Source organism: Osmerus mordax, chromosome 18, assembly GCF_038355195.1.
Source record: "Osmerus mordax isolate fOsmMor3 chromosome 18, fOsmMor3.pri, whole genome shotgun sequence".
Taxonomy (NCBI): Eukaryota; Metazoa; Chordata; class Actinopteri; order Osmeriformes; family Osmeridae; genus Osmerus; species Osmerus mordax.
In genome coordinates this window covers 4,321,339-4,345,231 of record NC_090067.1, presented here as the reverse complement: position 1 = coordinate 4,345,231, position 23,893 = coordinate 4,321,339, and the positions used below count along the sequence as shown (strand labels likewise).

At 49.4% G+C, this 23,893-nt stretch overlaps 1 protein-coding gene across 1 annotated transcript in view; it reads right to left on the bottom strand.

Moving 5' to 3' along the window:
* Window positions 1–23,570, bottom strand: part of jarid2b (jumonji and AT-rich interaction domain containing 2b) — an 85,123-nt gene extending 61,553 nt beyond the window's left edge. Inside the window, 1 exon segment of the mRNA XM_067255476.1 lies at window positions 23,054–23,570. Coding sequence (XP_067111577.1) covers window positions 23,054–23,098 — 45 coding nt within the window. The 5' untranslated portion in view covers window positions 23,099–23,570.
* Window positions 23,571–23,893: the final 323 nt, after the last annotated feature.

Here is a 23,893-nt window from a genome sequence, read left to right as displayed (position 1 = left end):
TAAACCGGCTCCCATGTAAAACCACAGGCAGTGGCACGGGGTAAGCTGCCATTGATTACTCTGCCTGGCCTTTGTGATTCCAAGGGAAACTGCTGAGACTAAGACCTTGCTGTATGCTAATGTCAGGACACAGTGGCTAAATGTTTTAAACTGGAGAGATTGAGAGGAGGGGAGTGTGAGCGAGTGAGTGTGCGTATGTGCGTGCAAGTGCGTGCGTGGAAAAGCATAGGAGTACAATCGTAATAGTAATTGTAGCCTCTTGCTCTGCAGCCATAATGCTCTCACCACTGAGTTTTACTCCCTCTGAACCATGTAATAGCTATATTGCTCAATATAATTAGCTGAGCAACAGTAGCACCGCGTATCATCTGCCAGCAAAAGGGCAGGGCTCTCTCGAATATTCACCTTCGTTCCCCCCAAATATCACTTCCGGGTTCTCAGCGGAAGGAAGCCTGCAAGTCTGTAGGTTGGAGGACGTCTCACACTCTGAAATTGTCACCTCAAATGGTCTCCAGCGATTCGGAGCCAGACAAACGCTCGTCTGATGATAGTTTCCCTGGTACCGTTTTCAAACAATGTCTGGGAACCAAAGTCCTCTTTAATGTCCCTTTTTCATCTTTGCCTTCGTCCTACATGAAATAGACGATGACGGATTATAATTACTGGCCGTGCTGGCTGTTCCATAAGGATTATGCCAGGAGGAGCCATGTCGGGAGGAATGAAGAGAGGGACGGAGAGGCAAAAGAGACGGGGAGAGGTGTGTGGGTGAGTGCCGTGACAGGACTGACTGGCTGCCCTGCTGTGCAGGGAAAACAGGACACACAGGCCGGGGTGTCTATTCTAGAGAGTCGGAGTCAGGATGCAGACACGATGATGAACAGACAGACGTGGAGAGGAGGACGAGGGAGAGTGAGGGAGAGAGAGAGAAGCGATCTTGATGTGCCGCCAGTGACGAGCTGGCTCCGTTAGAACATTTGGGAGCTGCGAGATGCGTGTGGGCCTCGCGTCTCACCACCCGGACACTGAGACACGCACACACACACACACTCACTCTCTCCGGCTCTCTCAGGAAATTTGTCTGTGCGCCCACACACACACGAAATGCTAAAAGGCCCCAACTCTGAGAGGAAATCGGTGGTTACCTCTTAGGAGCAGGGACTTGGAGAAACTAGGGCAAGCATCCCTTTACCGCTCCACCCCCTCCAACACACACACACACACCCTATTTCCCTCGACCTCCATCGGCCTGCCAATTACATATTAATGATGACAGGTTGGGATTAGGAGGGAAGATGGGGAGAGGCACTGGAGCGGACCCGCGCCCCCACACGCACGTCCAGGGTCCTGTTTACAGCCCAGCGTGCCGAATCTCTACATCGCCGGCTTCCTCTCCTCTCTCTCTCTGTCACACCCTCGACCTTTCCGTTTCTCTCTGTCTCTCTGTCTCACTTTCCTTTCACTCAGGTCTCTCTGTCTCCCTCAGTCATTCTTGTTTCTCGCCCTCCCCCTCATTCTCGCTCTTGCCCTCGCTCTCACCCTTCGCTCTCAGGGTTTTTTTTCTCTTCCTTCTTTCGAACGATTGAAGAGAGGATAGAGCAAGAGGTTTAGCCACGCTTCACTTGGGTCTGCATCTCTACGGAGTTCTGAAAGGTTGCTTTGCGCCTGGGCTAAAGGCTAACCATGGCTGGAAGAGAACAAGTATGTCGCACTGGAGTGTAATGCAATAACGGAGGACATTCAGAATAAACTGTGAGGTAGGGGAGGCGTAAAGACAGAGATAAGGAGGAACAAGAGGAGAAAGATCCAGACCTTATCTTCACAGTCCCAAACGAGCTCAACAAGGCTGCATCGAAGCCGTTCACAGTGACTAGCGCGACTCAAAACTTGAAAACACAGAAACACTCACGCAAAACTCGAGATTCGAGCTTCCCCTGTTCACTAAGGGCGCATGGTAAAAGACCACTTCCTCAGACAATGTTTGCATTGCAAACATTGACATTCCCGAGGCTTCCCCCATGGACAACACAGAGCCTTAAAAAGTATCCAGCAAAGATGTACTCTACACTACACTATGGAAATTCTGGTGTCATCACAGGGATTTATTGTTGACTGGGGGGACAAAACGACATTCCATTTACTTTAAAGGTTCCCATGTGGACCCCCCTATAGGAAACATCAACTCTGTTCAGAGTCGGGTCTTTAAGTTGAAATTTGGAAAACTCCAAATGTTCTGAGGAAAAAAAAGCTATCCACAGGCAGGGCCATGGGCCTCACATGGCCTCACATGCAAGCATGCACGACCCCCCCCCCCCGGTGCTTCACTTCCTGGTCAACCCAAACTCTGTGACCTCCTCCTTTTCATCATCAGCCATGTGCAGTGGCAAGTTCAAAGCCCCCCACTCCCTCCCCTACAATCCCTCAAATTGGATCAGATCTTGCAAATCATGTGTGAGAGGGATGTGCGGTAGAGTACAAATAGGGAAAGTGAATGGTTTTGTAGAGGGGGGGGGGGGGGGGTTAAGATTAAGACTAACTAGCCATCACTGCAGGGGCATCTACGCATCCAGGAGAAGTCTGCAGACCATTTCCTGAGCCTGATGCCATTTCTTAAACTAATTGTGCCCGTTATCCTGGCTCTTGATTGGACCGAAGTGGCCTTGCCCTAATTGGCTTCTAATGCAAACCAGAAGCCCCTTCAAGTCTTGATTCAACTCTATTCTCCTACATATCCCATGACTCAGAAGTGTGTTCATTTTCCAATGACCGTGGCGACCAAAACAGCGACCACAACCAGAGGCCAAACCACTTAGGCTGCACGTGACTGGGGGTCTGAGGGCTGGGGGGGGGAACTGAGGCATCCTCGTGGCTACTCAAGCCTCAGCAGAGCTTTTGTATTCTGAGTCAACCTGAACACCGTCTGACAAAGTTCCTCTCCTTTCAACCCTCTTTGTAGCCCACCCAAGAGACACCATTAATGGTTGGATCTCTCCATCAGCCCCCCCCCCCCCCCCACACACACACACACACACACACACACACACACACCTTCTTCTATGCCCATCTGCTACCCTGATGGCTGAAAGCTTCATATGACTTGGGAGGCTGTCGTGATCAAAATCCGGCTGGTGAAAATAGGAGCAGACGCACCTCGGAGGTGATCCTAAACACAACCCCGACACGCACGTCAAGTCCTGAAACATTCTCAGGTCAAACCAACTGTTCAGGACATTAGGAGGCTCCACATCTGTCCGTTATACTTTCGCGCAGGAAACGTGCATTGACTGCTGCGAGCAGGGCCAGGACTGGCCAGCAAGGCTGTTAGCCAGGAGACCAGCAGCCGGGACACGTGGAGCAGGAACCCGAAACCACTTAACCAAACCCACTAATTCCAATACCGGATGAGTCACGACAACAAGGGTCCGGGACTCTGGGCCGGTAGTTAGGACCATCTCCGGGGGTCGCTGGCTCTGGGTGGGTGTGTTCTTTAGGCTTAGTGAGGTCATCAAAACCGTGCCAAGAGCGGACCGAGCCGAACGCAGCGAGGTCTCCTCGCGTCAGCGTCCTCGGAAACGGAACGACGATATTAGAAGAATATCATCCACTGCAGTCTGCCAACCTGCATGTAGGCTGATTGTGATGACTAATGCCTTGTTCCTGCATCGGAGCGGGGCTACTTCTCTTGTCGCCATCCATTTACGTGACGTTGCCCGCGTGTGAATGACTGAATGACACGCAGCTGGGGAGTAGGAAGGAAGGAGTGAAGCAATTCAGGCCTGAGTCAGAAATTGTGAATCATGCTTAATCCAAATCCCTGTCGTTATTATTCAACGGAAAGCGGAGGTTCTCATGAGTAAACGTTTCTGGCTCAGTAGGGAGGAGACGAGGGAGACGAGGGAGGGGGGGGGGGGTAGCGTGCTGTAGTGTGCTAAGACTCAGAGCTTCAGAAACGCGATGGGGGAGGGTTAGGAGAGCAGGGACGTGGGATTCTTTAGCTAATCTTTCATTTCAAACCCCCCGCACCCTGTCTTTTTTACTTCACGCTTTTAACAACTCAAGCACGGTATTATTAGTTTTGTCGAGCCCCGAAGAAGGACCAAGTGAGCGATTTCACATAACGATTTGAAATTGTTCACAATATTTCCCATGCATGGCCGTGTGTGTGCAGGCCGTACACCCACGGCCCTACTTCCCTCCCTCTTCTGATTGTTTGCTTCCTTATCAGGACAGGAAACTCCTTCCTCCTCTTCTGCCATCTTCTTTCCTTTTTTTAAATCATGATTTACCCCTTTGCAAGGCCTCTCAGGGGAGTTGGACTTCAGCCAGAGAAAGGGGGGCTTCGAGGCTGGACTGGACCCTATGCACGGGTAGACTTAAAAACCACAGATGAGTATGTAACTGGACAGGGCGTCGGGGAACTGAACTCGACAGCGCGCGTCTCTCTTATCGCTGACAAGCAGAAGAGCTGGTTGCTAGAGTGATTTGCGGCACGGTTTCACCCGTTCTTGTCAAGAACGTGGGCCCAACAGAAAGGGCATGTAAAAACCTGGTCGGGTTTTTGGGTGTCAGGAACCATGATACATCATTTTTCGTTGCCTGGGTTTGACGCGTTCACGAGAGAACATTTTTGCTTTAGGGCGGGGGGAATCCGGTCCGTAATCCGGTCCGGACGCAATACAATTTGGACCAAAGCTAAAATCAACATTCTAATTTAATCGTGATCCAAGCGAGTTTTCATTGGTGCGTGATTTTGCGCTATATTTTGTTTCCGACTCGATGTGGTTTCCATCTTCCGTGTCTAATCCAAAAGGTCCAATCAGGAGCTGTAATAACTGCAATCACCGTGACAACTCACTCACTCAACATTGGCTGAAACCTCTGTGGTTCACGCAGGTTGCGTGTGTCACTACAACGCGGGCTAATCGATACCACGGCACCCGTTTCTTCCTTGGCGAAAATCATGGCGTGTTCTAAACCCGACAAAATGCGAAAAGTTGATTCCGAAAAAGTGGACTGACAAGTACATTTGGTGAGTGGACCTTTTGGGTTTCTAAATGAGTACCCCTGCTTTAGGGTGATGACTATGTTGCAGAACTGCCTGGGGAGGCCAAGCCTGGAGATCTGAGGTTCCGGAACCATTCATGGCATTCCAGGGGCACTACGGCAAGACCTGAAAAGAATGCGGAAAAGGGGAGAACAGTCGAGAAAATACAGAGTGGACGAAGTCAGGGTGGAAGGATGAACGATAATCAGAAGACGGCAAGGGGGCAGGGCCTGCTGCTGATGTGAAGGCCCGTCTACTGGAGAGAAAGATCCAATCGCAATCCACTTTAGCACCGCATGGTTGTGGTTGGTGTTAACAAGTATATTAAAGATTCCAAACAAAAGGTCTCACATTCTGAACTATTTCATACAGCCCCACATGTAGGCCCCCCTGGGGGAATTCCAACAAGAGATCTGTAATGCTATGGCTGGGTACGCCTGACCTCTGCATGCACCCGGAGGAGGGCGCGGCATAGAGACGCCAGAACTCTGACCCACGAAACCACAACTCCCAGAAGGCACCTCTTATCGACTGGAGTCTGGCCCTGCTCTTTGCCACGGGCTAACCCCAGGTTTCCTTTAAACATAATGGAGTTCCACCGGAAAAGGCCATAGGGGACTAGTTTGATACAGAAGGCTGCGTGTGTGTGTGATAATGTGTGGGGCTGAGAGGGGTTGGAGGGGATAAGATGAGGGTTTGTCGTCTTACTGTCTGGCTACTGGAGTATCGTGTGTGTGTGTGTGTGTGTGCGCGCGCCTGTGTGTACAGGGGAGTGGTCAGAGATACTGGAGACAGGTTAATTACAACCGTCTGCACACAGAAACCACAATGCAAAAGTACAGGCTTAAACGTTTGTTATTTAGGGAGTAGGCATTGATCTTTCCCTCCCTCCCTATCCTTTATCCCCTCTTCCTTCCTGCCCTCTGTCTGTAAACCCCCCCCCCCTTCCTCCCCTCAGTCACTATAATGGCAGCACAGTTAGCCCAGTCAGTCTCATTTAGAGGACTGTTTTTGGACATGTGACTCTTGTTCTCCCTCCTCCTCGTCGCTGCATCCAAAACCACTTAGCCCGATGTGGATGTGTCAGACAAACCCAAGCTATACATCATCAATAGCTGCGCTAACCACATGGACAATTCGTCTTTTTTCCCCCCCTTTCATCTTGTCATACCCTGTCATGTCCTGGGCTCTCTCCCCCCCCCCCCCCCCCCGCCCCCATGGTCACCTTTCGGTAATATAACACTAGCCAGGAAATATGAATTCCCAGATCACCAACATCTTCCCACCCTCATCACTCACTCACTGGGGAGGGGGGGGCGGGGGTTATATTCCGTTCCCATTCAGATGCGGAGGCAGGTCGGGGGAATGGGATATGGAACCCTGCCCGGCGCAAGCATTATCCAGAAATGTTCCCTCTGTGTTCTAACTACAGTGGGAATTCAGCGGGGAGATGTGGCTGTACAGTGTGACCATTGTAAGGACCAGCCACCCATACGTCACAGGGAGAGCGGGAGGGGGAGCGAGGGACAGAGGAGAATGAGCCCTTGCAATATCCTTTTAGAGACCGGGGAGAAAAACAGATGAAGATCAAAATGGGAAAAAATTAAGCGTTCGGAGGGGGGGGGGGGGGGGGGGGGGGGGGGATGAAGATCAAAATGGGAAAAAATTAAGCGTTCGGAGGGGGGGGGGGGGGGAATCATACAGTCATGTGGCCAGTTTTTCCCTCAAAATATACCAGATCAAAGCCAAAGACACCACATGGTCGTGGATAACTTCTGGAAATTTGGTTTGGAAATGTCAACTACAAAAATACACCTGATGCCAAGGACAGCTGTGACGGGCCTGAATGTGGGAGCGTGTCCAATAACAGGCGTCCTACTGTCGTGTGCAGACCCAGGTGCTCCCTGCCTTCACCAGGGTAACTGCATGTTTTCGTCGGGCCCTACCGCTTGTGCCCCTGGTTGCCGGCCACCACAGAGCTACGTTTGAGATACCGTAGCGTGGACCTTTAGTCAGACGACGCGTACGCTTCCTCCCTCCCAGCCACGGTGAGAGCTAAACACTTTCCAGTTTCCATACCAACACGACACCCCAGGCTCACACGCCCACGCGCAGCGAGGTAGCTGCCCTGAAATGAGTCCTGTCGTAAACATAATGACATACTTTAGGCCCTCGCCGGCTCTATTCTTTCTGGCTTCTCATGGTGAGGGATGGAAAGAAGAAGAAGAAGAAGAAGAAGAAGGAAAAAGAAACATACAGTCGCAAAGTTTCAAAGGGGAAACTGAGTTGCGGGGAGGGCAGTCTACTTCCTGGAAATCCGTGACGCGAGGTGGGTGACGTTTCCCCTTTGCCACTCATCTGCGGCCGAGACCTGAACTTGCTCTTGACATCCGTCTCATAGTGAAACCCCCGAACTGTTCACAGTTTTCCTGTCAGCCATCGTGTGGGGGAAGTGAGGGGAAAGTAGCTCAGGGGGTGAATTGCAAGTCGCACAATTGTTCGGCGGTATAATAAATATAGTGGTCTTTCAAAGTGCATCACGACAAATATGCTAAGCTAACAACAACAACACCACAAACGATACGGCCGATTACTGCCGGTCACCTGACAAAACGCATCAATTGTCGATCATCTTACTCGGTAAATGATTGGCAAATTGCCATTTGGTGCAGGGGGTGTGTTGGTTACAAACAGGAAGGTTGCGGAACTTAAAGAGAAAGTAAAGCCAGCTAGGAGGTTCCACAACACAGAGGACGCCCCTGCAACATCCCTTAAGAAACCCTGTACCCCTCTCTGCCATATCCAGCAAGCAAAGCTCTCCCATTGGCATGAAGGATTTACCAGAAGGAGGCTTTCATTGGAAGCTGCTCAACCATGCTCAATCCAGCCTCTTCTGATATTCAATAAAAAGGGGGATTCTTGGGCTTGTGGGGTAGCGATTGAGGTGCTCCGCATACTTTCATTATCTGCTTTCAGAAATGTGAGGCAAGTCATTCTGAAAGGAAAACAGTGAAGAACAACAATCGTCATGCTAAAAGCGAGGGAGTTTCTGCATACTGCCATTCATTCCCTTTTTTTTTGGGACAGATGAACGCAAATCCACTCTACGATCAACGACGAGGCAGCTTTCGTCAGGCCAAATCATCCTAGGAGGCTCTGCGAGGTCACGTCAGAATGACTTTAGTCAGACTTGAAGAGAAGAAGAAGAAGAAGAAAGAAAAAAAAAACGTGTGGCGGAAAAAAACAACAAACCCGCGTTATCGATCAATGCTATCGACGGGGCGCAAACAACCGATGGCATTGATCGCGGTAGGCTGCATGCGCGCACCGATTTCCCTTTTTATGTGACAGAAAGAGTCTGATCAAGAACTTACATGGAGGAGGTCTCTCACACACACACACACACACACACACAGTGGGATGTTTCCTTCTCCTGAGACCACAAGGGGAAGTACAGACCCCGACAGTAGACCAGCCATCGGGAGCCATTCAGACGACATCCCAAGAAAATAGACGCGCTGCTGCCACACACTGAGCGTGCTCAATGAGAGCAGGGAACGGCCTCGTACGATGATTACAATGCGCGGCTACGCAGCGCCGGGCAGCCATGCGAGATCTGGTCCCCACTGTTAGCCATTTCAACCCATGACTATCCCCAGGGGCAGACAGCATGGACCAGCAGTCTGTTTCCACCCTCCCCTCCACCCCCAGCCCCGCCATGGATACCCAAGCCTTTTCGCTCACCCATCAAGACCACTTTGTTCTCCTGGCCTTGCCTGCCTCAGCCAATCGGGCGGCAGAGCGAACGGAGAGCCTGGCAGGGGATTGGACCGGAGAGGCGTGGGGCTCCTCCCACCCTTCCATTCTGTCGCCTAACAACAGCGGCATGCTGCTCGCTCGCTCGCCTGCCCTTTCAATCGCTCCCTCTCTCCAGCACCTAGTGCGCTCGCATCTTTCTCTCCCCCCCCCCTCTCTCTCTCTCTCTCTTTCCCTCTCCAGCTCCCTCTCTCACTCGCCTCCCAGACCTAAACCTCTTTCTGCTGTCGGTTCTGGACAGGACCCGGTCTGTCATCCATCTCCTCCACCTCTCTCCTTCTCTACAGGCTCCTGCCGCCAGTCTGCTCGTGACTGTCTCGCTCGGAGCGACGTTGAACAGAGCCCTCTGTGCCCTGGGGTTCAGCAGTATCTTTATCTCTCTCTCTCTCCCCCACTCTCTCTCACACACACACACACACACACACACAGCCAGTCAAGCCTTCCTGTGCCCCTTGCCTGGCGGCGCAGAAGCAGTGGGAGGTCAAGCTGGCTCCTGGCGGAAGGAAACACACTGTAAAAGAGAAAACCCAGAGCACTGCACACGCACTGCACACGCACTGCACACGCACTGCACACGCACTGCACACGCACTGCACACGCACTGCACACGCACTGCACACGCACGCGCACACGCACAGAGGCTCAAGCGGCTTGGTCTGCTCAGCACTGTGCAGGGTTGAACAAGGTCTTTGCGCTGACCTACTTCTCAGTCATTACTCACACACACGAGCACACCGACAGGCGGACTAAAAAGCCAGCTCAACATCCACGCCGTACGTGTAGCTCTTCGACAACCAGCCAGGTGGTGGCAACGTTTTGTTTGGTGTAGAGGGACGAGGGAGGGGGGGCATCAACGTGGTCGTCATGGGCCTACTCTGCCGCCCCCCCCCCCCCCCCAACCCCCGTCTCTCCTTCCCTCCTTCCTGTAACGAGGTAGCAACAAAGAGAGCCCCCCCCCCTTCCCTTGTGAAGGGAGGTGTTAACAGGACCGGCACAGACCGGCTCGGCCAGCTCACGTTCGCTTTTTCTTCTCCCGCCTGGATCCGTGTGTGCGCTCGCGTCGACTGGCTCCGCTTTGTTTGGTGGCGCACCAATGTGTCTCTTGAGATGTGTGGGTCATACCTTTCACCGAATTGTATCCTCTCTTTCCCTCTCCCTCTTACAGATACACACTTTGGATCCGGAGGCCTTGACGAGCCGTTTTCATTATTCTAATTTTTCAATAAAACCTTTGGCCAGAAGAAGAAAGAAAGGGTTAAGTCGGCGCTGGCGAAGTCAGAAAGGCTCATCCTCCTTCTAGAATGATATCAGACCCGACACTTCAAAGCCCGCAACTGTACGCGCACCTCGATTAAAAAGACGAGAGCTCGGGAGTAAATAGACGAAAAGTGCAAGAACTTCCAGGTGCTTTCCGGAAGAGGGTTTCCTGGGTGCATCTCTGGCGTCTAATGTTACAAAAAATGGGGGGGGAGGGAGGGGGGGGGGGGGCTGGAAGGGCAAGACAGTTGGCCCACGGGTCTCTCTCAGGCACAGTGCGTTCCTCGCACGCCAGAGAGCAACACCACATTCCTTCTGTCCCCCCCCCCTCCACAAACACACGGCCCACTGGGGCATGTGGCCATTGTCACTGTCTCCAGCCCCAAGCCATTCTGCTAGGACAATAGGGATATGGAGAAGCCGGTAAAAGCCAGTGTGTGTTTCTGAGTGAGTGAGTGAGTGAGTGAGTGAGTGAAGAGTGAAGGGTGACACAATGGATACAGCAGCATTGCATCACTACTCATTCATTCAAGTCCAAACGGTTCTGCTCCCATCCCATTTGACACGGTCATTACAAAGTAACAACCTGTGAGAAACGAGTGGCGAGTTCAAAATGTAAAAAAAAAAAAAAAAAAAAAAGGGGGAGCTTTTTAAGGTGCACTGGGATCAGTCTACATGGCAGCTCGCCGCTGCTCTCATTCAGGGAGATGGTATGCAGTCGGGGCGGTAGCAACGCTGCGGCCCGGGACCAGGCCGCACTGACAGACGGGAGGACCAGTCACGCGAGGGCTGCGCTGCGCGTCTCTCCGCTGCGCGTCTCTCCGCTGTGCGTCTGGTGAAGACAGGTGTGAAGGGAGACGCTCAGGGCTTCACCTGTGCATGCCTGCGCCACCGAGGAAACTGTTCAACTGAAACATCCCGTACACGGACTAAGCACAAGGTCACACGGAGAGATAAAGGGCATATCCACTACATTGAGATACAGTAATCCAATACATGGGGATTCAATGTGTGATATCTTAGCTCATTATGATTAAACGGGTAACATGAGACAAAAGATTTATGTTTTTCCCCACCTCCCTACATTGTCACAGTTCATGTTGTCTGTAATGGCTTGATGACTCAGTGCTGCCTATCTGGGCCAGGAGGCAATCGAGACCTTCCTCGTGAAATAACAGGTATATAATAGTGAGGTATTTTGTCATGTGTGCATTAGCCTATACTTTGAATGAGACAAAACCAACAGTGTGTGAGTGTGTGTGAGTGTGTGTGAGTGTGTGAGTGTGTGTGAGTGTGTGTGAGTGTGTGTGAGTGTGTGTGAGTGTGTGTGTGTGAGTGTGTGAGTGTGTGAGTGTGTGAGTGTGGGGTCTGCTTCACAGCTCCGTGCTCTGAGGACAGGGCATGGCTGTGTAAAGCTGCCGCTCAGCGTTGCAGCAGGGCCGACAGACAGGTCCAGGCCAGGGACCTGCTCCCACAGTCAATTAGGAGCCTGGCTGCCAGAGTGGAAAAATGAGACGCGGGGGAGAGTGTGTGTGTGTGTGTGTGTGTGTGTGTGTGTGTACTATAGCTGACTACAAGAAAAGCAGGAAGGGGTGGGGCAGGCGTGCGAGAGCAAACAGTATGTGAGAGTAAGGACCTGGGCTTGAGGAACCCTCGGCATATACACGTCCCATGATGCAGTGCGCGTGCTTGGCCGGCATGTGTGCTGGTGCGAGCCCCAGCGCGGCCACGGAACAGCGAGGGGAGATGCTAAGCCTCTTTTGTCCGAGCCTGTAAATGACCATTTAGGGTCAGCGGTTCACGGTGTGCACAAAAGCCTGGCCAATTCCCTCTGTGACCCTGAGGCATTTTCCAGGAACGACAACATTGGCGAGAGAGAGAGAAAAAAAAAATCTATGTGTGTTTGCGGTGCCCCGCGTTATTTGGTGTGGTCTGCAACTGTCATATCAACCGTACTCATTTAATTCGTTAGTAAGTCGTAAGTTCAAAGTAAAACAATGAAAGCCCTGACAATGACAATGACCTCTTTTACACTACTGTATATCTATTGATATCAGGAGAACTGTATAAAAGTGTCAAATAAACAGTGGTAAACAACATTGAATTTACTATCCATTTCCTTTAGCATCAATAAAAAAAATGCCAAGAAAAGCACCAAGAACATTTTGAAGAGGGATGCCGTTTACTTTTCGCCGCGAGAGCAGCTAGGAAACGAGCCAGTCTTGGCTTCGACAGATTCACAACCCGTAAAATGAGAGCTGGATGGATTTGCAGAGAGCAGAAAGCAGGGAGAGGTGGAGGGAGAGATGGAGGGAGAGAGAGCATGTGCTCAGGACCTGGAGGACAAACTGACTGTTACACGGAGATGAGAAAACAACAGTCAGGTCACTGCTACGCTGTTGAGTCTGAGGGAAATGACTGTTCGCCGTTTAATGCAGCTGTCAGCACTCTTCACCTGTGGGAGGGTTCCGTCTTGCAGGCAGACCGCACAGTCGATGGCAGAGTCAAGCACCTGGCGATTAGCTGGCCTGAATTCATGAGGGCCAAAAAAATAGGAGGAGGAGGAGGAGAGCGGGGGAGAAAGGCTACGACTATTAGCGGCTAGCCCTAGTTCAAACTAAAAACGATCCATAACTTGCAAATCAACCTGCAATCAGGATATTTCAAATCGTAGGGAAAAATGTGTTGTTCGGGCACTTGAAAGAAACACAGGACAAAACAGAACCTCGCCATATGTCTGGCTCCAGGAACGCCTCTCCTCAGCACGGACAAAGGGCCAGGCTGGGCTGGGGGTGCTGGGCTGGGGGAGCGGGGCTGGGAGGAGCGGGGCTGGGAGGAGCGGGGCTGGGAGGAGCGGGGCTGGGCTGGGGGCTCGGAGGGGCTGAGCGCGGCTCAGAGTGAGGCTCAGAGTGAAGGGTGGCTGAGCGTAATGCAGATTGTCAGGGAGATAAGATTACCAGTTGCTGTGGTGGGAATGGATGCGACCGCAGCAGCAAACTGACGGTTGACAGGAAGGCCCGAGACAGGGGGGGAGGGGGGGGTGTCAGCGCAGCCTCTGCACGGTTTGTACTAATCAGGCCCCAAACACACTATATTGGACAGCACCCATGCTTAGGAGGAGCAAAGCCATCTCAAAGCGTTGAACAACGGACACCCCCATAAGTCTTGGCCTGAGCCATTTTGCATGTAACACCAACCACACGCACACGCACACACACAGCCGAGCCTGTTTGGTAACACAGAAAACGGGTCTGGGGAAAAAATATTTAAGGACATGAACTCACCGTGTTTATCAGTTACATCAAATCTAGAATCAGATGCCAAGCAGCGTCGATAACAACCAGGCTAAGACACTGCAGCCGCTAGAGGCAGGGAACAGGACGACTGAGGGGCTCACACAACACGGACAATCAATTGTTCACGGTCGACAACCACTGCACTGAAACACATAACAGCACACTGTGCGCACACAAGACTGATCCCTGCTTTACAGTGCTCCTTTATACCTAAACACATACCCACAAAAGAGTCCTGGACATTCACTAAACAGAGCAGTAAACCGGATTCATTCATTTATTAGTTTTTTTTTTCCGTTTTTGTTTTTTGTTTTATTCCAGTTGAGCTCCAGTTCTGGACCTAGTTTATCCTCTCCCTCTCAATGATAGGCCCAGCAATTAAGAAAAGACTGTTCTCCTTGGAACTCGGGCTAAACCTCTCGTTTCACACAAGTGCACGCACACACACACACACACACACACAAAGGCAAAGCCTGCGGCCTGAGACAGAGTGAGAGGGGGCCCAGAGAAGGGGCCAGGGAAACAACAGAGACAGACAGAGAGAGAAGAGAGAGACAGAGAGAGAGAGAGAAGAGAGAGAGAGAGAGCGTCAGAGACACAGACAGACAGAGACAGAGAGAGAGAGAAGAGAAACAGAGAGAGAGAGAGCGTCAGAGACAGAGAGAGAGAGAGCGTCAGAGACAGAGACACAGACAGACAGAGACAGAGACAGAGAGAAATGGTGTTAGAAGGAGAGAGCGAGGGAAGGAGAGAGGTGAATAATGGCGTGTTCCCCTGCTGCCGGCTGCGTGAGGACCTGAGAAATGATAGTGATGTACGAGGACCGATTAGACCACATTCACCCCCCCCCAACATAGACTTGCAGGCTCCTCCTCCTCTCCTCCACTTCTCTCTGGCTGGTAATTGGGCTCAAAGGGAGCCGATGCTTGAAGGGAAATAAATGAACTTTTGGCTCTCAAGACCAGGTAAGCTGGTAGGTAGCCGGTTTCAAGAGACTTTGGTCTTTAAAAACATTGTGGTCGAAAACAACTAACGAAGCTTGAGTGGCTAATCCTGCAATTTTATCTTCTGAGTCATCGTGTTGGGCCACAAAGAAAGGCTGTTCTAAACACTCCCATCAAAACCATCCTTCGAACATGTCAAGCATTATAAACGTGGCTAGCCGACTCAGCAACTGTCATACGCATGACCGATATTGCTCGGTAAAATCAGCATGTGCCATTTCTATGAAGAAACCTTAGATGGAGGCAAACTGAGGTCTGGCCGGCCTGTCACATGCATCGTCTCTGCATCGGATTAGTCAAAATAAACTCCCCCAAAATAGTCCATGGAGACACAGAATAACTCCACTGTTCAGACATCTATGGCCAGAGGGAAACAAAGCAGCGTTTTCTTCCAGTCATTCTAGTCGTGTCTGAAGTCATAGACGAGGACTGAAAGTCAGAGTGGGTAGCAGGTGAAAGAGTGATGAGTTAGGGGGGGGGGGGGGGGGGGGGGGGGGTTTCAGTGAAAGTCTAGATTTCCAGTACCAGAGGAAAGCTTTGTGGTTTGGGTCTAAATAGAATTGACATGCACTGAAAATTACAGTTTAAATAAGCCTGACATATTTGGGATAGTTAACTGGGCAGATTCCAACAACAAGTCTGTAAAAGAATGACTAAAGGACATGCCAAGTATTAAAACCACTGGTGCACATGTGCATGTTGTGTAAGTAAGCTTCCCATGACTGACTGATGGCATCAAACATACTGGCTTCTCCAAATAATTCCAGGCACTGGAGTACTGCTTCGAAGGGGAAAAAAAGGGAGGGGAATTTTGGGTTCTGGCAAACCGTGGTTGTTGCTATAGAAACGGGGTAGTTAGGCCACCTCGGTGTGCATGGTGCGTAAAAAAATATACAACTTTCAGTCACTATGGTAACTCGCTGTTAGGTGACTGACAAAATGTGCTTACACAGCGTGCTTCAGAGTTTGTATAATATTTAATAATTTGCTTAAATCATTAATTTTGCCATGTCAGGAGCTATATATAATGGGCTATAATACACAGTCACAGGTTGTTGGTTTTCAGGGCATGGATATGGCCTTGGAATTTGATTTATTACAGGGAAGTGGGGGGGGAGCAGAGGTGGATGAGAACACAAGCAACCCAGACTTTTGAATCATTTTATTGGGTGCACCAAACACTCTAGTCCCCTGCTGAGAGGCCTGGAGATGGCTAGAAGTGCTATAAAAACCACTTTCCTAAAACCGGAGAGATAAACAGGCATGGGGCGTTCATGAAGCACGGAAGTTCATTTCTATTCTAAAGTATATCTGTCTATTGGTTCTAGACTAAACTAAAGTAATCACCCGAAACTGCTAAAACAGACTGCAGAGGCAGCGATGGCTTATTCTGCCACGGAAAGGAAGCGTTCCCTTTAAAAGGTGAGAGAGAGAGAGAAACAAGCGACATGTGTGAGAAAGGGAGGACTTGCAGTCAACCGCTCCAGTTGTAGGAGCTGTGGAAGCTTCCAGAGATGACTTTGGCAGTCAAAAACAAGACAAAAACAAGATGGGGGGGGGGGGTGGGGGTGGGGGGGGGCTGAAACGCAGTCTAGAGAGAACACTAAAGAGGGAGCTCATCAGAAGGGAGAAGGGCTGGTCTGTTGAACCGCCAAACACTTGATTAATAACACACATGGATATGGAAACCAACACTGCCCCCACACACACACGATGTTGGTCGAGGAGATCCTCGACTAAACCAGGGAAGAGAAACTGCTGAGGCTCCTGTTCTCGGCCTCGACACCCAACTACAGACTGCCCCCCCCCTCCCCCAACTCCTCTACTCTTTGGAGCACCACAGACTGATGACTTCAAAAGGAACGAGGCAAATTTATCTTGCTCTCCACCTGCTATCGTTTCCAGTTTAGAGACCGCGTGTGGCAGATGGCCTGCTCATGGTAGAGGGGTGGCGTGGTTGGGAGGGAGGGAGGGGGAAACTGTCTCTCTTACCTCCATCGCCCCTGGCCAAGGAATTAAGAGCCACTGGCTCCCTCCTCATCTTCCCACTTCCCTGTCCAAACTAAACCATTCCCCTGCCCACACTTGGCCTATCCGTCAGGCCGGTGAGAGCGCCCTCCCCCTTTCCACCTCTCCTCTCGCCTCACCTAGCGCCCCCCCCCCCACCCCCACCCCACCCCCCCTCCCCTCCCCTCCGCCCCCCCGCTCACGTCGAACGAAGCACAAAGCCGACCTAAGAGGCAGGGGAAGGCGGAGGTGACTTGGCAGGCGGGCCGGAAACCTCGCGTGGCGCTCCGCCCTCGGCCGCCCCTCCGGAGCCCTGGAGGAACGACCCATTCAGAGTCACGGCTTCGCTAGGAGGAAGATCCCCACAATCCAGACTGGGGGGGGGGGGGGGCAGGCACGGTGCGAAAGCCATAAACGGGGATCGTCACAGTAACAAGGAATTGAGGAAGCTATGCTTTTACTGCCATTAAATGCAGCTCTCGTGAGAGAGCGGGCCTGCCGGCCAAGTCGACGTTGGCCCGGCGCTGAAACCTGAGCACAGCGGGCCAAAGGTCTCTGTGTGTTTGCATCTATTTGGCAGGGGAAGTTAACAGTTATATTACTCAGCATGATTTGCTGAGAATGACTGTACTTGGTGGACATCCAAAGACCTATCACCGTAGCACCGAGTCGTGTTATGAGTGAACACTGAATTTCAAATGCACTGAATTTCGATAAACACAACTCGTTTAACCTGTTTAACTACAAATACTCTTATGTTTCTTCCCATTGCCACTTATTTGCTCTTCACAATGTATGCTTCATGTTTTGGCTACCCGCAAGGTTTTTGGGGGTAGCCAAAATCTCGTTGTTTATGATCATTGACCTATGCACGTTTGTAAAGCTCTCTTGGAAGTCGCTTTGGATAAAAGCGTCTGCTAAATGAATAAATGTAACTCTTTGGTTATGATGCCAGCTTAGCCGTTAAATACTTGCGGATTGACACACGCTGTCAATCCGCAAAAGCCCCCTGTGCCATTCAATGACATAAAAGTCAAACGATAATATGTAAAAATAAATATTCAACGAAAACACACAAAAAGAAGCACGCTGATCGAAGATAGGTCTTGGGAGGCTAATACGAGCGCTTTTTACTTCTCATTGCACATTCCCATTAGGCAAAATCCAGCATTGCAGGCAATAAGACAAGGTGGTAATGTGAATCAATATTGACACAGTCGCCATTCTGTTTTTTCCGTCCCTAGTGACTCTGGCAATGAATAGTAGTCAGTGTGGTAGTGGGGGATAATAAGGGATTGACCTGGGGGGGGCACATATAAAACTGTGGTAGCTTGGATCAAGCGAAAAGAGCCTTGCACTCGCTGCCCTGACCAACTGCAACTAATTCATAACAGAATATCGAATGTGAAGGTGGGAGTGAGTATCCGGCCCTTGCAGTGCCTGTGGGTGAGGCCAACCTAAAAGCAAACCCGTAAGTGATCATTCAGCTTCTGGAGGTTAGGTAAGTAGGTTAGATGTGGCAGATAAAGCGATCTGGCCCTTATCAACACACACGTTGTGCATACATAAACAGAGAGGAGAACCACACCAGCGGACAGACTCACAAACACACATTCACTCACACGAGTGTGCAGTCCGCACCCAGGCAGCGGTCTCTGTCGCCCACCTCCATCCCAACCCACAGAAGCACATCAATCACTCTGGAACATGACGCCGTGCACAAAAGGAAGGCCGGCGAGGCGTACGTGACTCGCACACACGCGGGACAGTGGCCCTTTAAATCTGCAGCCGCGTCACCCTGCTCCTTATCAGAACACACCTTTTCGTTCGGAAGTCACACACACACACACGGGAGAATAGAGTCGCAGCCCCCCCCCCCCCCCCCCCGCCCGCTCCTATGACTTTAGAGCGACGGAGGGGTGGGGGGGGAATTCCTAGCGTTGCACCAAGCATGTCCTTCCCCAGCAGAGGTGGCTGGGCTGGCAGAGAGGGGCCAATGATCTGTGACACGAGTGCGCGGCGATAGCGCCATGACGACAGCTGATAAGTGCATGTTGCGTAACAGCCGTCGAGGGCGCTGACGTCACACCGAGATGCAAAGACAATGGCGGGGGTGGTGTGAAGGGTCCCAATCCAACTTGGCCATTCAGGGAGGTCCTGCTAGGACGCCGTGGAGTTCAACACGGGCCAAGGGACAACGTGCGGCAAGCTGCGTCCAAATAACGGCGCAGATACGTCAATGAGCGAGGGAACGGTGAAGGGCCTGGCGTGCCCTCCCAAAGAGCTCTCCGCCTCTTCTGCTGGCTGGAGACGTCGAAGGAAGAACGTGCAGCTCGTCGCCAACTCAACCGTGACGACACAAGATCTATACTTCATCTTGGGAGGCCTTCCAGCAACTGGGTTATTGTTGTTTTGAGAATTTGTTTTGAAAGTTTGCGATTCATCCCGCTACCTGTCATGAAATGTTCTTTGCGATAATTAATTTGATAAATTGTGCCCCACTTGGAACAAAAACACCCAGCTATCTCCTGGCCTACTGAATTACAAATCAAAATACAGTGTTACAAAAGGGATACAAAGTCTGCAAAAACACCATAGTTACAGCACCTTAAAGTATGTCACCGTACTAGGTCCAACTCCTTTTTTTTTACTTTTTTTTTAATTCACAAAGTCCAACTCTAAAGTGCGTGAATCTAAGTGAAGTGAACTGAAATGCCTCGTAGGATTACACTGGCGTGGTTGCCTCAACATAAGGTTAAATGAAGCGCATTCTAGCTTTGGTAGATAAAGAGCCTTTAGCGGCCCTCGCTCCTCATGGGCCGACGCGAGGCCCGCATTCAAACGGTGAGGTTAAGAGGCCGGGCGGAGGGATGTTTCAGCACTATGCAGGCCTCAGCTCGGCCCCTGCTCTCTCCATTTTTTTGTTTCCTCTTTTGGTGCGCACGTGAGCGCGCATGCGCACACACACACACACACACACACAGCAGTGGATTTTTCAACTTGGCTCTCATCAGTTGTGCGCCTGATGAAACAAACACTGACAGCCTCTTTACATTTGTAAAGGCCCCTGCAGCAGCTGTGCCTGTCCCACACACACAAACACACACACACACCACTGTGTGCACGCGCACACACACAGCGCACACACACACACGTGAATCTGAGGCCTAGCTCCAGCTGGAGCCTGCAGGAAGAGCCGACTCGGCACAAAATGGCCCTGGCTGTTCCACGCTCCGCTCAGCCCTCCTCTCACCTGCTCTCCTTATCTCTGCTTTGCCTTCTTTCCTATCCATATTCCTGCTTCTCTCGCAGTGTCTCTCGGCCCTGTGCACTCTCTGTAATATGTTTCGTCCAACAGAACTACGCCACCTCAGATTAACGCTGCTTCCACCGGTCAGAACGCAAACCCTTCTCCAAGCGTAGAAATACATGAATTTGTAGACCATAGAAATAAAAAATTACATTTAAAAAGGGAGGATCACAGCAGATAGTAAGCATGCCTCAAAATGTCAAATTGCCAGGAAAATACATCAGCGACACGTCATTCTGAAACGTGAAATGGCATTTCTGCTTTTTAAATTCTTTTTTTTTTTTTTTTTTTTGTGCTCATTTCACATTTGGGGTCTATCAATCCTGGCAGAGGCTAATTGCGTTTCCTTGTTTGCTTTTATTAGAGACTCTTTTTTTCATAGCATATGAATTTTATTAACATTAATGGATGGTGTTTGTGTGCGTGTGCGCATGGAAGGGGAGGGGGGAGGGGGGCAGTGGATAACAACTCACACTCGTGTTCATGGGGAAATGGTTAAGCCAAGCATGTATAATTGTCTTACGCTAATTAAGGGTGTGGGGTGTGGGGTGGGGTGGGGGTAAATTGGAGGGGGCAAGAGTTCTGTTCTAAGTGGAGGCCCGGGGGACGGCTCCTCCAGGTTGTCGTTTTGTTGTTTGCCTGGTTTGGTCCGACCAGACTTCACCCACAGCTGCTACGCCTCGGCAGATGTGACAAGTGGTGTTCTGTGCGGCCCAATTTCACACACACGCACACATAATCTATAATTATAGATAAAGTTAAGAGCAGGCCATAAAAATAGGCCTGTCTGACATTATAAGTCCACATTGTTGGGTAAAAATAAACTCTGGAGTATCCCATGTAGCGACTTTGGGCTTTGTTCAACTGCTTGCACAGCAATTGTCGGTCCAAAGTTCCTGGCATCTCAATATGCAATGAAAGGAGGTAACTAGACAAGAGGGGACTACTCAAAAAACCACAGAATACTGCAACAGAATATAATCCTAACCGCCACAGTAAGGTCTCTAACCAAAGCATAAAACTAGCTATACAGCTATAGCTTACAATTGTGAATATATATATACACAAGTTAGATAATCAAATTGTTGAATTGTAGCAGAAGAGATATGTATAATATATACTTCTTAAAACGATGTATTTTAAGATTAGGTAGGATAGTTGTTATGCATCCACTTTAGTAACACAACACTTCTTGATCATTCGGTGAAGTAAAAGTGAATGAAAATGATATCAAACTCAAATCTACAGACAGTTGATTTCTGATGTCATCGAACTCCATTCCAGTGGAATTGAACCATTTGGCAGCCATCTTATACCATCCACAAAAAGAAATAAGTTAGAACTTAGGCTATACAACTTTAGAAATAGTACAAGCCACTTCAACTATTTGGCTACCTTTACGTTAATTTTAAGATATCATTGAAATCCCATCTGTAAATAAATGTCATTTAGTTGCTTAGAATTAGGGTGAAAGTTGAATTATTAAGTGATATCAACATTCTTAAACTGTTGCGAATGTTATGGGAGTTTCATCTATTGTAAAAGTGTATATCTGACGAGAAAACCAAGTTCAAATAGAACCTTGTACCGTTATCGTAGGACATTATGTCCTCTACTGCTCTATATCAATTGTCTGAATCAATTGTCACCCTTTAAACCTGTTGCTCAGTTCCTTGTCACCTCCACTGAGTGCCAAAGGTAAATAAATATCTTGCAAGATCTTGCCATTATGCTAGACTGAAATGCGAGAAGACAATTTTCTAAACTCCCAATATGTAGACTCAAAAAAGCGAGACGGGGAGACACTGCGATTTAAACTCCAAAGTATACACGTGAACGGAGTGATATGCTTTGGTGTGCAGTTAAACGCTATAATGTCTCCATTAGGCCAACGCGGGTGACGATAATGCATTGCAACCATGTTTCAGAAACAGCCACGAAACTATTCATGCGAGCACATTCGTAGTAACTCCTGGGTTAAAAGGCTACAAGGTAACTTGGCCAAGCAATCTGCTGAGCGATTCAGTTTGAGGGATTACGTCTTTGTTTGGTTTACACTGGTACACTGCTTTTCCCCTCGTGGAAAACAACCTCGTGGGCAAGACTAATACTACTGGTAAAGCCATCAAAGTGGCCAAACAGATATACACCACTCCTCTCCCTACAAAATTCGCCGGTAGACAGGGTAACCTACTTGCAGAAAGAAAATGGTTGCTTCTTGCTTTTGCCTTACACGTGAACCTCTGCAATGCGACTGAAACACATTGGCTCATTGAAATTACACTCTTTAGCAGTAGAATGTAACGAAACGGTGTTTGATTTAGCGTGAACGCGGGGGTCGTGAAGCTTAAACAATTATTAGTAGCCTAGGCTAGATCCCCGATAAATAGTGTCCGAGAGGGGCTTTAAAATCATAGCTCTGCGAGCTTCGGCTGCTGCAGTATCTTCCATCTGTTCGCAGAGGTCACACGGAGACGTTAAACATGAAGCAAAAACGAATCAACTCAAACATAACATCTTTCAGAACAGATAAAGTAACACCTTGTGACCATAGAATGTCGCGAATAACTTCGAAATGACGCCACGATTATTCAAGTGCTGTTAATCGAATGGGTAGGGGGAATTGCTTGACCCCTTTTTTAAGAGATCTCACTGCCTTTCGGCGTCAAAAGAAATGAAAGTGTCACAGTGCATGCATTTTGGTCAGCAGATAACATACATCGGACTTGCTACGTGCAAGACACATCAAAACCACAACTGTAAATTCGTCGTGATCTTTCAAATAAATCATCCGAAAGACTAAAGAGAAGACTCAGCATGGGGGAAATGGAAGCCGGAATAACTGAGCCAAGCCATGGCCGATATGGCTGTCTTTATGGCTCTGAATAGAAGCTATTTGCAGTGCTAACAAAGCCATTCTGAAAACAATCAATCTGTTTTGTGACCCTCTGAACAATAATCAACACAACGAAGATAGTGTAACATAATATTTCATGAAACAAAGATACCTAGAATGATCACAGTCGTTTCAGCTACCAGCTAAGGCTCGCATAAAATGTCAGATGTTGAAGAAATGATACACCACATAGCCTACAATGGATAAATATTGTTGTCTCTTTAAATCAAATACCTTTAAATGTTTAGGGTTCGAAAACTAACACCTTCAAAGAGATTTGACCCAAATAAAATACAGCTGCGTAATGGTACGCTAACCTTCATAGTCCGTGATGAAAGTTTATGCATTTTCATCAAAACAGGCGATTAGAACGTGCAAACTTGCGAAGGTAGATTTGATATTGCACATTGAGATATAAATACTCACGTATTTCTTTTGGATAATATTCCTCTTAGGTCTTTCCTTGCTCATTCTGCAATCCAAAATGTTTTGCTATAAAGAGAATGGCCACATGAATTTCTTTCTTTGACTCGCCTCTCCGGAGCACACCAAATACGATTTAAATCCCCTGGTCTGGTGTAAACTAGCTGGCTTTGCAGAATCCTTCTTCTGTGATTACCACGAAGATTCGGATATCGTCGGTAAATCCCAAATTGGAGGTCAACAACGAAAAAAGATGGACAAAAAACAAAACTTACTTCGACATAACATAGTCAAAACAATTCACAACAATAACTTCCATTCGCATTACAGCTCGGCGTTAGCACTCAGTCCCGGCTGTGTGGAACGACATGAATGTTCTGAATGAAAGCAAATGTTGTCTGAAAGGAGTTACATCTTGTTTGCGAGTATTAAAGAGAACGAAATAAATAAAATAAAAAAGGTTTGATGTCACGTTTTGGCTGGAGCTTACAGACGACGAGTGAACTCTCCAGCAGCACTGCTAATCTGAAACAAGGCGAGCTCCTTTCTTCCCCCCCTTCAGCCTATCACATCCGTCACCATGGACAGCGGTAACTTTAAAACCTGGTCTTGCTAGGGACCGAGTGAAAATATCCATCCAACCCGGGAACAGAATAGGTTCTGTTGTGTCTTCGTCTTTTATGTGGGTCACTTTATTTTAAACGTTAATGAACATTGCTAGTTTTCTCAACGCAGTTTTCCTCGCTTCTGTGACCCACTCCGCATAGGACAAACACGAGCGCCCTCCCATATAGCCTTTGTTTATAACCACAAGAGGATGGTCAACTTCAAATATTTTCTAGG